The 16805-nt window shown below is 39.0% G+C and overlaps 1 protein-coding gene across 2 annotated transcripts; it reads right to left on the reverse strand.

The window, feature by feature from the left end:
* Positions 1 to 5285: 5285 nt before the first annotated feature.
* Positions 5286 to 16101, reverse strand: LOC110930406 (wall-associated receptor kinase 2). Of its 2 annotated transcripts, XM_022173707.2 has the most exons (5): positions 15307 to 16101; positions 14500 to 14646; positions 12643 to 12813; positions 11304 to 12481; positions 5286 to 5557 (listed from the first exon to the last, which is right to left on the reverse strand). In XM_022173707.2, the coding sequence occupies exons 1-5, from the start codon at positions 16031 to 16033 to the stop codon at positions 5528 to 5530; spliced, it is 2253 nt and encodes a 750-aa protein (XP_022029399.1). In that variant the 5' UTR covers positions 16034 to 16101; the 3' UTR covers positions 5286 to 5527. The 2 variants fall into 2 exon arrangements, with proteins under 2 accessions (XP_022029399.1, XP_035843567.1); XM_035987674.1 differs by lacking the exon at positions 12643 to 12813.
* Between the last annotated feature and the right edge of the window lie 704 nt (positions 16102 to 16805).

A 16805-nucleotide genomic window follows, 5' to 3' on the forward strand; every position in this document is an offset into this window, starting at 1 on the left:
CCAACCGGTACACATGGAGGATCCAAGGTTATTCTTTGACAAGGGTTTGCGTGATGCAATTAAGCAGGTCCCTTCTTTGGAGACTTCCAGTTGCGACTTGCTTCCTTACTTATTAGGTTTGGGGGTTTGGGGTTGTATTCGGCTGTAGAGGCTTCATCCTATACCTTTGTGGCATCGAGGACCCAATCTTGGGTGCTATAGGACCACATTTTACGAGACAGTGAGATATGTGGTATGGATTATGATTAATTTTTATGTGCTTTAGCTTATCTTCGTGATACGATTCCAAGCTTCCATTTCAGCGGTTTCACTAAAAAGGACACTGCCCTCTAAAGCCTAACATGCATTGGTGAGTGCTCTTTTTTAGTAAAATGGTCCATGACATTGAAGTACAGTTTGGCTTGACTATTAGACAAAAAAAATGTTTTTATAGATGGGTTAGGCCAGCACATGTCGTCAGTGGAGTATTGCACTATCCTTGAGTATCGGCGCATGATTCCTTTATTTCCAATTGATGAGATATGCCGTGTTTGTCTTAAGACTTGTTTGCACTCTTTTGGGGAGCATACAATTCATTATAGAGAGCTCTTGGGTTTAACTACCGACATGATTTGGTTAGGGATGTCCTTTTTGACATATTCAAGCGCCCCGATATTTTCTGCTAAGAAAGAGGCACCCGTGAATTTTTTAACTGACCAATTGGAAGGAAGATCTACCCTTAGATCAGCAAACATTTTGGTCTTCGGATGGATAGGAGGAAAAATACATGTGTGTGGATCTAACAAGGGTTTCTCCCTTGTGGGCTTAAGGGTAGTGCTTTCATGGTGGGTCATGCTGTTTAAAAGCTGCTCCGGGCAAAGTAACCAAACATAAGAAAGCGTGCATTGACAAGCTGCACGTGTCTATCCCATTTACTTTTGATACTTTTGGTTTCCTTGCGCTAGAAGCTGTGGACCTACTTAGCCGAGTTCAAAGGGTTATGCATAGTAATGTTATGACCCTAAGATCTATGAATGTAGTTCTTAAAAGACTTAGCTTTGCTATTTAAAAAGGGGTAGCCGACGTAGCTTGTTGCCCGTTTAATATCTAACTCGAACCTAACACGAAATTCGCGGGTTTGGGTTTAGTATAAACAGGTTCGGGTCAATTTCATGTTGAACTCGCGAACCTGTTTAGCTAAACGGGTCGGGTTAGCTAGTTGACCCGTTTAACTCATTTATATAAAATGAAAAAGTATATTGTACAAAATGGCTTAACGTACGCTACGTACGCGATGTGAAATCGCATGTTATAAAATAACATGGATGAAATCGCATGTGAGAATTTTGATGAAATCGCATGTTGGTTTTTTGTAACAATTTCGCATATGATAATTTTTGATGAAATTGCATGTTGGATTTTTGTAACAATTTCACATATGGTAATTTTGATGAAATCGCATGTTAATAAAACCAACATGCGAAATTGTTACAAAAACCAACATGCGATTTCAATGTGGGATGAAGATCTGACGGCTGAGATGATAATGTACGTAACGTAGGATAAAGGCTCTTGTACGTTAACCTAACTCTATTTAAAATTACATTTTTTAACAATATGTTTTATGTTATAAACTAAATTGGGTGTGTATTTTATGTCATAATTATAACTTAAAAAAAGTTGATATAAGATTATATAACTTAAATCTAATTGTATTATATACATTTTATAGTAAAGTTTAATATTATTAGTATATTAATTTAAAAAAAAATTAAAAATAAAAAAAGAGTTAAAAAATTCAGCTTGTACAGGTCGTGTTTGGATCAACTCGCGAATATTTGGGTCGTGTTCGGGTTTATATGTACGACACGATTTGCGTGTTCAGGTTCATCTAAAATTTTCGGGTTCGGATTGAACCCGCCAACCCATGAACACGACTCGTTTAGCACCCAGCCATTAGTGTTTTAAAATACACACCTTAGGTTTTCATGTATGTATGTGTGTGTATATATATAGGGTATGAGTTGGCTACAAAGCCAACTTTTCTTACAAAGTGTAGGAAGGCATATCATTATGACATGTGGAAATTAATTATTCTAATCAAAAGGTATGAGAGTAATTTGATTTTTATTTTAATTATGGAATATTTTATATCATAAACTAATTAATGAGAATTTTAAGGAAACTGAATATCTCTTTGATATCAAATGCGACGGTTATTAATAATTATAATACGATCTCTATAACATATTCATATTAAATTCGTATTTCATCCGGTTTGTCACATTGTGTTTCATCACTAAAAAACACTACTAAGAACACCTCTACGTAGTGTTTTAGCTGTTAGTAACTGGTTCGTCACGTTGTGTTTTAGCAGTCATTAACATTAACTATAATTGGTTCATCACATTGTGTTTTTTTATCATAAACAACTTCTTGACGTTGTGGTTTAGCAGTCAGTCACTTGTTCGTCACATTGTGTTTTATCACTAAAACACACTACATGAAAAAAAACATCTTTGATCTCTAAAACAAGAAGAAATAATGAAAACCTAGATCTAATTTATCAATTTTTTTGGTATGATTTGGTGTTTTAGAAGGTGGGGGACTAGAGAGAGAGAGAGAGAGAGAGAGAGAGGAAATCACGACAATTATGGAGGTGATTATTTGATTGATAGTTATTTCTTATTTAAAATAAATTAAATGACACATTTACCCTAATCAATTAAATTGGCTTTTTTTAAGACACACATATTATCAAAATTTCACAAAGATAATCTCAATCATCAAACACACTCATCCAGTGGTAAAGATCACTTCTTACACTTTGTAGGAAAAACACACTTTGTAGAAGAACCCCACCCTATACACACACACACACACACATATATATATATACATATATATATATATATATATATATATATATATATATATATATATATATATATATATATAGAGTAAGGTTAACATACAAAAAGCCTTATCATACATCACGTAGGAGACAATTGTAACCGTTGGATCAGGGGTATAATCACGCATGGGACCACATAATCATACATGGGACCACATAATCACGCATGGGACCACATAATCACGCATGGGACTATAATCACGCACGTTCTATGATAATAACGCACGTTATATTTTTTGTCATGTATGTTAATGTAGGTTAAGCCTTGAAGTACATTATACTTTTTCTATATATATATATATATATAGAGTAGGAGTTGGGTAGAAAGTGTGTTTTTCCTAGAAAGTCTAGGAAGCAATAAGAACGCGACGTGTGGCATTGAAGGATTTTAACTAAAAGGGCAATTGTGTAATTCGAATATTATTTTAATTATGGATTATTTTATTAGGATAACCAACTAACCAGAAAATTATGGAAACTAAATATCCCATTTAATTCAAATTCACAGTTTCAATTTAAAACATACAATCCATACAACATATTCACAGGAATTCGTAAAAAAGGATTTTACAACATTGATGGAGGATTCTTGACATTGTGTTTTAACAGCAAGCATATTTCTTGACGCTTCTTGACGCTGTGTTTTAACAGCAAGCAGATTTCTTGACGCTGTGTTTTAACAGCAAGCAGATTGATGGCCATTGTGTTTTAACAGCAAGCAGATTTCTTGACGCTGTGTTTTAACAGCAAGCAGATTTCTTGACGCTGTGTTTTAACAGCAAGCAGATTGCTGGAGGATTCTTGACATTGTGTTTTAACAGCAAGCAGATTTCTTGACATTGTGTTTTAACAGCAAGCAGATTTCCTTGACGCTGTGTTTTAACAACAAGTAGATTGCTGGACATTGTGTTTTAACAGCAAGCAGATTTCTTGACACTGTGTTTTAACAGCAAGCAGATTTCTTGACATTGTGTTTTAACAGCAAGCAGATTGCTGGACACACTGTCAGTGTCTTCGTCTTCAACACACTGTCATCAGCAACCTTAAAATGGTAAAACACATCAACCTTAAAGTGGTAAAACACATCAACCTTAAATCATACAACAAAGATACGAAAGTGAATCGGGTAACCTAGAGTTAAATGAGACTGACCTGGATTTGAAAAGGGCTCGCCGGAAACCTTGACTGATCGTCGGCGGCGGCGTCACCCCAGCCGCTCCTCTCTGCCTACCCTCTTCTGGTCGCTGAGCACCACCACCACAGCGCCATCCTGCGCCGCCACCTAACCCCACAAAATCCCTCCTCCACTGTGTGTTGCGGCCATCACCGTTTTGAGGTTTTTGGAGGTGGGTTTAGAGAGGGAGAGAGAGAGAGAGAGAAAGAGGGGAAATCGCATGAATTTAGGGATTGGTTATTGATATGGCAGTTTCTTAACTGATTTAAAACACTTCCAATTACCAAAATACCCTCACTATATTAAAAGTCTATAATTATATAACTTAGATATTACGAAAATGCCATCCATTTGATCTAAGCCATTAAACACACTCATCTAATGGCCCAGATCGCTTCATACACTTTCTAGGAAAAACACACTTTCCGTAGGATCTCTTCTCTATATATATATATATATATATATATATATATATATATATATATTACAATAAATAAAATACATATCACCGTCACCATAAAAATATTTAAAAATGTAAACATATTATACTATTTTTTATGGCAAATCTTTCTCCTACTTTATACCAATAATTATCCTAAATTACACCTTTTGTCTAAATTTAAACCTAGGACCTCACCTTTAAGAGGCATGTGCCTCTGCCAAGTGGGCTATCCCACATTAGCAAACATATTATACTATTAATCTCAAGAAGTAATTTTATATTTTATGGTATATAAATATATATAATTATTAAAAAGTATATATTCCAAAATAAAAGTTCATTTGTGAAGTAATGAAGCTATTAAAATGAAAAATTACTAAACAATAGTTAAAGGAATTTTAAAAACAAATGTTATAAATTTTTGGGTATATGTTTCGGGTATATTATTCGGGTAAACGGGTAATATTTTTCAGGTAATCGGGCTGGATATCACCTAGTCCTACACCCGTTCAATACTCGCGATTATTTTACGAATCCCAAGCCTGTAGAGTGTCGACTATACCGTCCTTGATGCTTCGGATTTAGATATACCCATTGGGCTCGAGTTTTTTTCCATAGCTAAACTTCTCAATATACCCCACAAGAGTAATAAGTAAATTAACACAACTCATACTTTGATCCTACTAGCAGTGATAGTGTTATTGACCCAATCTATACCCAATTCAACAACACGTTTTGCCCTGTAGTTGATCCAAAAGAAAAGTGTATTGGGAGGTGCTCCATCCATTTTAAAAACCCTTCAGTCATGAGGTAGAACTTTGGAAATGTAACAAATTGTTACAAGGATATACTACAATATACACGATAACATTAACGACAATATTTATAACCTTGCTGACATATACTACAATATACATGATAACATTAATGACAATATTTATAACCTTGCTGACTATAATCAATGCAAAAAACATGGTGATGCTCACACAATCGACATTATAAGAACTACAAAGAGAGTTTAACGTGGTTTGTTTTCTTCAAACACCATGTCTGTTTTTTTTTTGGCGGCTGGTCAAGCAGTGTATAACAGCCGGTTATAGATCGTCGGAACACCATCCGTTCGATCAATCGATCGCCGGAACACCCTCCGTTCGATCAATCGATCGCCGGAACACCCTCCGAATGATCATAACGAGATTGTTAGCACAGTTCTGATTGCCTCTGGTTGCGGAAGATGGGAGACGAGGGAGGAAGATGGAACGACGTCACATCCAAAAAGAAGAACAGGAAGCAAGGAGCCGAAGATAATCCATCAGCATGCAGGAATATTACTAAGTTTTACGTATCAAACCTCCCCTGGGGTTGCAATAGCTGGGATGTTGCTGATTTCGTTAAAGTTTTTGGTGAGGTTACGGGGGTTTACATAGCCAGGAAGTTAGACAAAGCGGGGAGACGATTCGGTTTTGTGAGCTTCAAAGATGTCCGGGACGTGAAGGAAATGGAACGGGTGCTCAACGGAACAAAGATGGGAGGTCATAAACTTACTGCCAATCTAGCTAGGTTTGCGAAGGAGAATGTGAGCGTGGCCGGAAGGAAGACAGATGGGGACACAACTAAAGTGAAAACCCAGGTGAGACCTGCCCAGAATTCTCCTGTCATCAACTTCGCCCCCTCGTTTCAGAAAGGTAATGGAAGATTATTCAGCGAATTGTTTGTTAACAAGAGTTCCACGTCAGACGATAAGGATAAGACGGCTAGTGTTGCGGAGATTTGCATAGATGTTGCGGACGAGACATCCGCGTTCAAGGACCTAATTGGTATTGCGTTGGTCGGAAGATGCAAAGACCTCTCGATTCTGAGAAACCTAAACAAGCTCCTCTCGGCGACTAGTTACAAGGGTGTGTCTCTGTCCTATATGGGTGGATTATCCATGTTCGTCAGATTTGTCGACGAAAGTTCGTGTTCTAAGTTCTTGCTGGATCATCAAACATGGAAGGATTGGTTTCGCTCATTAGATCCGTGGGAGTGCCAATCGTTTCCGTTTGAAAGAATTGCATGGGTTAGGATATCAGGAGTTCCCATGCACCTCGCGGACAATGATGTCATAAACAATATTGCAGAACACTTCGGCTTAATTGTGCATGGAGCGAAGATGGAAGCCGGAGACGACAACCTTTCTACTACGTGGATCGGGTTATTGGTCGGAGAGGGGGAAAGAATCCAAGGTGCCGTGAATTTGCATTGGAGAGACAAAAAATTTAAAATTTGGATTGATGAGGAAATTATTGACTGGGCTCCGGACTCTGTGGGAGAGGTTTCTTTCAAGGAAGACGACGGAGATGATTCATCAATGGACAGTTCTGAGTGGGATGATGAATCTCCAGATCAAGAAATTCCGGTAGACTCACCGGAGAACTTGCAGTCGGTGGAGGAAGTTCAAGGGTCTGAAACAATCAATGTCATCAAGAAGGTGGAAAGGTGTTATAATTCCAATGTCGGGTCTGATGAGAATGTGCCTAATTCCAAGGAGGAAGGGGAGCCGTATAAGCAGTCATGTGGGTCCCAAGGTAATAAAGAGGGTAATTGGGATCCTTTTTTCTTTTCTTCAACTGATAAAGGAATTGGGCCTAAAAAAAGAAAACCGTTATTGAGGCCCAGAGCCAAATCTGATGTCTATCAAAGGAGGTCCAGCCCAAGTTCGAGTGAGAGACCAAAAAAAAGAGTTAGGGATAATGGTGAATATTGCTGGGACCTCAACAAGGACCCTTTAATTCAGAACCAAAGTTTTGACACGGAAGAGGGAGATACACAAACGCAGCCGCCTAGCTCGCCTCCCTGTTTGGAAAGAAATGAGACAGAGGAAATCAGGGACCGTAATGATGTTGATAATCCGGTCTTGAATGAGGAGGAAGAAATAGCCGATACTTTCGAGACAAATCTTACGGATGAGGTTAACGCCACCATTCAAATTGGTAATATTCTTGGTGCTAAGATTGAAAAACATGGAGGGCTCATCAAAGAGACGGTTAGATCCGAAGGTATGTACGCTGTTTTACCATGAATATTATGTCTCTAAATATCAGAGGTCTGGTGGGGGATGTTAAGTCGATCTGGGTTAGAGAGTTGAAAGTGAAGAACAAAATTGGGGCCATTGCCATTCAGGAAACTAAGGTGGTTTCTATTCCTAGAGCTACTGTATCTAGTATGTGGGGGAATAACAATTTCGAGTTTTCTTTTATTGAGTCGGTGGGATTATCCGGGGGTTTGTTATGGATCTGGGATCCTGCTTGTTTTAAAGTTGAGTCTTCTGTGCAAAATAGGAATTTTTTGATGATCAGAGGCAAGTCAGTCGGGAAAGGGGAGATTGTTAATTTGGTCAACATTTACGCTCCTCAAAGCACGGTTGCTAAACGCTTGTTGTGGGATGAGCTATCGACTCTTATTGGTTCATACGATGGTCAGTGGGTTTTAGCGGGGGATTTTAACGCTGTCCGCAATGCTGAAGAAAGACTAAATTCGAAATTCAAAGCCGCCTGTGCTGAAAATTTTAACAGTTTCATATTTGATAATGGTCTTTTGGAATATCCTCTTCAGGGACGAAAATTCACTTGTTATAGAGACAATGGTAGGAAGCTAAGCAAACTGGATCGTTTTTTGATTTGCCCGGATTTCTTCAACTCTTGGCCGACAGCTTGTGTTAGGGTTCTGCACGGGAGAAATTCTGATCATTGCCCCATTATTCTGGTGGTCGATGACCAGAACTTTGGTCCGAAACCTTTCAGAATATTCAGTTCATGGATTGGGCAACCGGGGTTCGAGGAAGCCGTGTCTGAGGCCGCCGAGAGCTGTGAGTATTTTGGTCCTCCTGACAATTACCTCACGGCCAAGTTTGCATGTATTAGAGCTCGGCTTAAAATCTGGAGAGACGAATTCTTGACTAAAGAAAATGAAAGTGTTAATCTGGCTTTATCTGAGTTGGAGGACTTAGAGAAAGAGATGGAGAACAGGGTACTTTCCGAAGAAGAAGAGTGGATATTGTCGGAAAACAGAAAAATTGTGAAAGAAGCGGATTTTAGAAAAATTTCCGACCTTAAACAGAGATCGCGTGCAAAGTGGGCCCTAGACGGAGATGAAAATTCAAAATTTTTTCACGCAATGATTAACAATAGGAAAGCGATTAACACGATTCACGGTACTTCTATTAATGGAGCTTGGGTTTCTAAGCCTAAGTTTATCAAGAAACATATCTTATCTTTTTTTTCGTGACAAGTTTAAAGAACGTGTGGCAAATAGGCCGGAGTTGGTATGTCATCATATCAAGAAGATATCGGAAATTAGTAAAAGTTTCTTAATCGAGCCGTTCCGAGAAGAAGAAATTAGGGAGGCGGTTTTTGAATGTGGTGATGAGAAAGCCCCGGGTCCGGACGGGATGAACTTTAGGTTCATCAAACATTTTTGGCACTTGTTCAAGGAGGATTTTTGTAAAATTTTCGACGAGTTCTTCATTAATGGCCACATTAGCAGTGGGAGCGGAAGTTCTTTCATTGCGTTAATTCCTAAGATTTTAGACCCGGTTTCTTTAAACAATTACAGACCGATTAACTTGGTGGGAGTTATTAGTAAGGCGATATCGAAAGTTCTTGCCAACCGAATGAGATTGGTTCTAGATGACGTTATATCGGGTTCGCAAACGGCTTTTCTCAAAGGGAGGTTTATTTTAGATGGGCCTTTAATTGTTAATGAGCTGATTTCATGGATTAAGAAGAAAAAGTCCAAAGCTTTCATATTAAAAATCGATTTTGAGAAGGCTTATGACAACGTAAGCTGGGATTTCGTTGAGAGCATTTTGTTCCAAATGGGTTTTCATAGCAAGTGGATTTCTTGGATATCGGGAGTTCTAAGATCCGCCAACTCTTCCGTCTTGGTTAACGGATCTCCTACCTTCACGTTTAGATGTGAGAAGGGTATGAGACAAGGGGATCCGCTTTCTCCATTTATTTTCTTGGTGGTGATGGAGGCGTTGTCTTGTATGATCAACAAAGCATTAGAGTCGAAGATCATTAATGGGATTACTACTCCTAATAACGGACCGGTTATTTCTCATCTTCTCTACGCTGACGACGCTATTGTGATGGGCGAATGGTCGAAACCGGAGATTATTAACATTGTCAGAATCCTTCGTGTTTTCTACCTCTGTTCAGGTTTGAAGATCAATCTGGAAAAATCCAATCTTTACGGGATTGGAGTGGGTCCGGAAGAAATTGATGAGATGGCCAACGTGGTTGGATGCAAACCGGATTGTCCGCCTTTCACATACCTAGGCCTCAAAGTGGGAGCGAACATGAATAGGATTTCAAATTGGCAACCGGTTATGGACATTTTTCGGTCTCGCCTCGCTAAATGGAAGTCCCATTCTCTCTCAATTGGGGGAAGGGTGGTGCTTATTAGATCCTTCCTCGAAAGCCTTCCGACATATTATTTCTCGCTTTATAAAGCCCCGAAGAAGGTGATATCGGATCTGGAAGCGATTATAAAAAAATTCCTATGGGGAGGATCATCGGAAGATAAGAAGATACATTGGGTTGCTTGGGATATGGTCACTCGCCAAATTAAAGAGGGGGGTTTAGGCCTAAACAAACTTGAAAACGCTAATATCGCACTGCTGGCTAAATGGGGATGGAGACTCAAAAATGAAGAAGTCAATCTTTGGAAAAAAATTATCGGTGCCCTTCACTCGAACAGGAGAGGATGGGAATGTATTCCTTTTAAAAAATCGATGTGCGGAGTTTGGTCGAACATTGCAAAAGTTTTTATTAACACTAAGGTAAATGGCAGGCCGTTAAGAAGCTTTTTGAAAGGAGTTGTCGGGAACGGTCAGGATATCGCCTTTTGGCTTGATACCTGGGCGTCCGAAGAGCCATTAAAGTCTGTTTTCCCGGATCTTTTTACGCTGGAGCTGGATAAAAGGGCGACTGTGGCAGAAAGAGTGGAAACATGTAATGGTTCGGTGGTTTTTAGCTGGAGATGGTCTTCGGACCCGGGTTCAGTGGGTCTGAGTAACAGTCTTAATCAGCTGGTGGCATTGATTTCTGGAACTCAGTTCAGTAGCGGAGCGGACAAGTGGATTTGGACGACGGATTCAAATGGTTGTTTCTCGGTGAAAGAGGTCAAAAGATTGCTGAAAGAAGCTGGAGACCCTGTTAATCATCCGGTCACCGAGTGGTGCAGGTGGCTTCCATCGAAAGTCAATATTCATGCGTGGAGGATGAACCTCAACCGGGTTCCCACCTTCGACAACCTTTCAAAGCGGAACATTGACGTTGCTGATTTGACTTGTCAACTCTGCAACTCGGGTGAGGAGTCGGTTTATCATTGTTTTATAGCATGCTACATTGCCTCTTCCATCTGGAATGGTATTTCTGTTTGGTGTAAAATCCCGCCAATTTTCGCCTTCTCGATTCAGGATCTTTTTTCAATCTACAGCGGCCTCGGAGTTTCGGAGAGAAAAAAAGAGATTATTCAGGGTGTCATCATGATTGCTTGTTGGAGTATTTGGCGTGCCAGAAATTCTTTGAGGTTCTCCAACACCCCGGTCAAAATCGACGGCATTCTTAGTGAAGTAAAGGCTTTCAGTTTTTTATGGTATTCTAGTCGATCGAAATGTAAAAGGGTAGAGTGGAAAGATTGGATCTCTTTTGTAAATATGTAAGTTGTTTTCGTTTTGTCGGCCCGGTTTGGGTCGTCGTTCGTTGTTAATAAAAGTTACCTTTCAAAAAAAAAAAAAAAAACACCATGTCTGTGCTGCTTGAGTAAGATTCCCCGTCACGAGTACCATAAGAAACTAATGGGACCTCGTAAAGATCAGAGTGCTCAACTTCTAGGACTAAGCTTCTAGTGTCTTGAAATGTTTGTTGTTGAACCCAAGGATGAGTTGTGAATTTCCTTAACCTATCTAGCTCCACTGCCACTTCTTTCATTGTAGGTCTATCTATGCCTTGTAAACTAAGGCATCTTTTTGTGAGATCACCTACGGCTTGTATTTGCTCAAGTGTCCCTTCATGCAATTTTCGAGGTTCAACAATTTCGTATAAATGGTTTTCTGTAACTGATTTGACAAAATGTGTTGCTAAATTCTTTTCAACATTATATCTGTCAACACCAATTGGTTTTTTCCCGGTTATGAGTTCTGCAAGGACCACTCCAAAGCTATATACATCACTTTTCTCTGTTAGTTGGCTTGTGTTGAAGTACTCTGGATCTAGATACCCTAGTGTGCCTTGAATAAGAGTAGTTACTTGTTCGTGATGTAATGGGACTAACCTTGATGCGCCAAAATCAGAAATTTTTGCAGTGTAGTTATCATCTAGTAATATGTTGGTAGACTTGACATCTCGGTGTATGATTGACATAATGGTTTCTGAATGAAGGTATGCAAGTGCACTGGCAGCTTCAACAGCTACCCTCAATCGATTTTCCCATGATAACCAACTCATTCCACCTAATCCAGAATGAATGTGATGGTAAAGAGTGTTATTTGAGATGAATTCGTAAACTAGTATAGGGACTTCCTCTTCCAAGCAACACCCTAAAAGCTTTACCACATTTCGATGGATAACTTGTGTAAGGATCAAGACCTCATTTATGAACTGCTCTGCTTGGCTCCCATCCACTATTTTTGACTTCTTTATTGCAACTACACGTTGATCAGACAAAATTCCCTTGTACACTATACCATAAGCACCTCGACCAATAATATTATCTTTAGAATAATTACGAGTGGCTCTACGAAGTTGTGTTGTGCTAAACAAAGTCATTGCTTCGTGAGACCCTTGTGAATTAATCTTTTGTTTTAGCAACACACCCCCGTTTTGCTCAAAGAACTTTTCTTGGAGCTTTGTTAGCCTCCTCCTCCTTATACCATATAAAATCCCCGCTATACCCAATAGTATAGCTAAAAGTCCAAACACCGTTGCTACATGTAAAATGAAAATGAAGAACTTCAATTAGTGGTTGTTGTGCGATCAATTTCACTTAAAGAACATTGTTTTCTAAAAACTAACACCTTGAAAATTTGTATTTCGAAGGTTAGGCTAGTTCACGATACACATGATTATACTTTTATAAAAGAGTTACCTATAATTAATGTTGTTGTAGAAAATTTTGAATCTTTATGCCATTGACAACCATTTGCTATTTTTGCATCACCAAAAGATCCTAGCGGACACGTACAATTGTAACTCCCTAGAGTATTTATGCAATCACCATAGCAAGGGTTGGTTTCCGGATCCTCGCACTCGTTGATGTCTATAATTAGGAAAAATATAAAGCAACTGTTAAAAGAAAAATCATTAATGAATGAAAAATTATTTATGAATGGCAGGTAAAAAAAATAAAAAAACATCCTAATTTACATGTCTTGTGAAAAAGAAAAAAGAAATAATGTTGAATGAAACGAATGGCAGGTAAAAAAAAAAAAATTCTATTTTACATGAATTATGAAAAAGAAAAAAGAAATAATGTTAGAGTTCAGTTAGTTTGTGAGTGGTAGAGAAAAATAAGTTAAAAGTAGGAGTTTTGTGGTAGACATCGAAGGTTGAAGTGCTATCAACCAATTGGTAAAAGTTGAGATTATTTAAATCTAATATCTCTAATGATTTTTGGGCTTAGTCACCGGGGTCAAGATTCTATATTTGGAGTCAACTTTATAACACACATCAGTTAAGTAGCCCATTATAGCCTATCAAAATTTGACTCAAAACGTTATAAAATGAGCGGTTAAGGACTCAGAGCATTGAACTTTTTGATTTTGAATTTAAATGGTTAAAGTCACTAAAAGACAGAGACTCGGAAACTAATTTACTCAAAGGAAAAAAGAAAAGTTTAATAGCCCATTATGTTAAGTAAACTAGTTGTCATACTAGCTTGCTTTAAATATTGTTGAGATGGCCATTATATTATATACTAATAAAACATAAACTCAATGAACAGTAATTGAGTATATACTAATAAAACATAAACTCAATGAACAGTAATTGAGTTTATTTTTTATTAGTATATTCAATTAATTAAAATGGGGTATGGGGCGGGGTTGTGACGTGGGTTGGGTACAAACGCCCAAGTCACCATCACGGGTGGGCTTGGGTTTCGGCGTGGCCCCTTAGGCGCGGGTTTCAGCCCGGGCGTTGGGCGGGGCTACCAAGATGACATTGCGTGATCTCATTGGCCAAGACAAGTAGCCGTTTGGGCTAGCCGTTTGCCAACAACTATGTGTTTAAAAAAAGATTTAGGAAATATTAGAATATGTGGTATGGGGCGGGGGTTGTGTCGTGGGTAGAGTACAAACGCCCAAGTCACCACCCCGGGTGAGCTTGGGTTTCAACGTGGCCCCTTGGGCGGGGGTTTCAGCCCGGGCGTTGGGCGGGGCTATCAAAATGACATGGTTGGATCTCATTGGCCAAGACAAGTAGCCGTTTGGGCTAGCCGTTTGCCAACAGCTATGTGTTTAAAAAAAGATTTAGGAAATATTAGAATATGGGGTATGGGGTATGGGGCGGGGGTTGTGGCGTGGGTTGGGTACAAATGCCCAATTCACCACCCCGGGTGGGTTGGGTTTCGGCGTGGCCCCTTGGGTGGGGGTTTCAGCCCGGGCGTCGAGCGGGGCTAACGGCTATGTGTTTAAAAGAAGATCTAGGAAATATTAGAATATGGGGTATGGGACGGGGGTTGTGTCGTGGGTTGGGTACAAACGCCCAAGTCACCACCCCGGGTGGACTTGGGTTTCGGCGTGGCCCCTTGGGCGGGGGTTGTATTTGAGGGTAAAAATCGGTTAATACCGGTGCCGAACCGGTACCGAAAATACGTAACGTTTTAGTTTGAGTTACTTTTTGTTATTTGACATGTTTTGTCATTCTTATAGAACGATTTGGTTTAGCGCGCCGCAACGCGCGCGCATGATAAACAACTAGTTGAAATTAAATACTGACAACTGACCTTGGCAGCCTGGATCAAGATAGGGGTTACCGTCGTAACCATTGTTGCATCTACAACGATACCCACCACCATCAACCTCATAGCAGGAACTGTTTTCTTTGCATGCGGAAGACTCAGAGCAACCCTCTTTGGGTGCAATAACCCAATCTAGGGCTGTAAACGAACCGAACGTTCAGCGAACCGTTCGTGAACCGTTCGGCGGGAAGTTCGTTTATGTTTGTTCGATAAGCTTAACGAACAAACACGAACAAAAAATTTCGTTCGATAAGCTTAACGAACGAACACGAACAAAGGTCTCGTTCGTTCGACTACGTTCGTGAACGTTCGGTAATATGTTCGTTCGTGTTTATTCGTTTATGTCTGTTCGTGTTCGGTTTTTTATGTTTATTTTTCTCAAAGTTTTTAATGTTTTATTAATTTTCTACTTCCCCATATGTATTATTTCCCCCTCTCTCGCCCTCTCCCTCTTTTGATATCACGCTCCTTGCTTATCTCCAATCGATTGAACCCAATATTATCCATCTCTCCAATCTTTAAATGGTTATATTTAACTACTTTCGTTGTGTACAATGTTTAAGATTAACAGTGTCTTTTTTAATTTTCAAAATTAAAGTTCGTATGTGTTCGTCGTTAGTGTTCACGAACTGTTCGCGAACAACCAAAATTCCTTAACGAACGAACACGAACACAAACTTCTGTTCGTCATGTGTTCGCGAACAGTTCACGAACATCCAAATTTCCTTAACGAACGAACACGAACATAGCCTTGTTCGTGTTCGTTCAGTTCGTGTACAGCCCTAACCCAATCTACCACAACAGGGACAGTTGACTCTATCCTCTCCACAACATCTGAATCAGCATATAAATCATGGACGCCACGGAACTCAAAACTGCCTTCCTCACCAAGAAACGCGTAGCCACAATCGTTGAAGGGAAAGACAGCTCTGTGGTTATTGAAGGTGTAGAGTGTAACATTGTATTTACTCAGGCCTTTCGGTATAGATGTCTGACAACATCCCATTCCTGAGCACTGCCCATCATCAGGCACATCCTGTGCTTTGCTACAGAGTCCCAAACAGCCATTAGAAAAATCTACACCGTTTGTCCCTCTGATAAAAGAATAATCATCACACCCAAGGACTGTGAACTTATTCTTTTGAGAGAAAGTGAATGCACTTAACTGAATCCAAAAATCAAAATCATCTATTAGAGTTCCATTTTTGTTGTAGCACCCATAAGAAACCGCGGTGCCAATGCGGAGCTCCGAATCTGATATGCTGTATATTTCAATGTCACTTGAACGGAGGAATAACTTTGGAGGTTCGTAAGTCATGTTACAAGTCACGTGGAATGAGTTGTCGATGGAACAATCCGTGTCGTTCCCAATGCCAAACGGGTAAGGAACTGTTATATTCCCGCAGCGAGTTTGACAGTTTGGCTTTGCTATTGTGTTAATGGTGGAACCTTGAAGAGTTCCCAAGGCCATTGAAAATGGAAATGCAAACAAAGAGAGGAGGATAATATGAAGAAGCATGTTTCTCCTTAATTTCTTTCACTCTCTTTTGTATGAGGTAGTATCGGTTTGTGGTGTTATTTTGGTTTACAAATATATCAATTTATAGAGTCGCTGCAAGGTAGTGTTACTTATAGCTGTCAACTCTAAATTTAATGTTATGTCCCAACACATTTACACTCCGGTAGAGTATCTAAATTGAAGTCATATTTAATCACTTACCACAGAGTAACAATCAAAATAATTATTAAAATATTATCAAAAGTTTAAAGTGTTTAAATAATCTAACTATATATTGTAAATATTTAAATTTTCTATATAGTTAAAGTGATTAAAATTTACAAGTATTTATTAATTCTAAAGGAAAACTAATGGATCAAATAACACTTTGTTAATTAATTAACCAAGCATAGACTCTGGTTTTCGCAGTTACTCCTCATGGTGATAAATTTGTTACTGTACTATTATTTTTTTTGGCAATCTATGGTATCCCACTGTCTTTGCATTGACAGAGTCTACTTGTGTTATGGTTAAGTGAATTTGAGTTTGATCGTATGGAACACGTCGAAGAAAGAACTTGATTGACCTTGTCCTCTAGATAAGACTTTGAAAAGGTCTTGGGCATAACACCAAAGATTTTTCAATATTGGTCCCAAATGAATATCTGCCATAAAAATCTGTTCTTGTTTTCATTAAATTGCAATGTATAGTTAATAGTGGCCCTTTTTTGTTATAATGTAATTAAATTATTCAAAGTGGACGTGAAAGTTGGTCTATAGTCCACCATGACATT

This window comes from Helianthus annuus, chromosome 3 (assembly GCF_002127325.2).
Source record: "Helianthus annuus cultivar XRQ/B chromosome 3, HanXRQr2.0-SUNRISE, whole genome shotgun sequence".
In the NCBI taxonomy this organism is placed as follows: Eukaryota; Viridiplantae; Streptophyta; class Magnoliopsida; order Asterales; family Asteraceae; genus Helianthus; species Helianthus annuus.

Bases quoted from the DNA above. Each gene is read 5' to 3' on its own strand.
- LOC110930406 (XM_022173707.2), bottom strand. From the start codon at position 16,033: ATGCTTCTTCATATTATCCTCCTCTCTTTGTTTGCATTTCCATTTTCA. The intron at 14,647-15,306 runs ATTGGGTTAGGG...TTACAGCCCTAG, and splicing joins AACTGTCCCTGTTGTGGTAG to ATTGGGTTATTGCACCCAAA. The intron at 12,814-14,499 runs GTCAGTTGTCAG...TCCTAATTATAG, and splicing joins TCTTGATCCAGGCTGCCAAG to ACATCAACGAGTGCGAGGAT.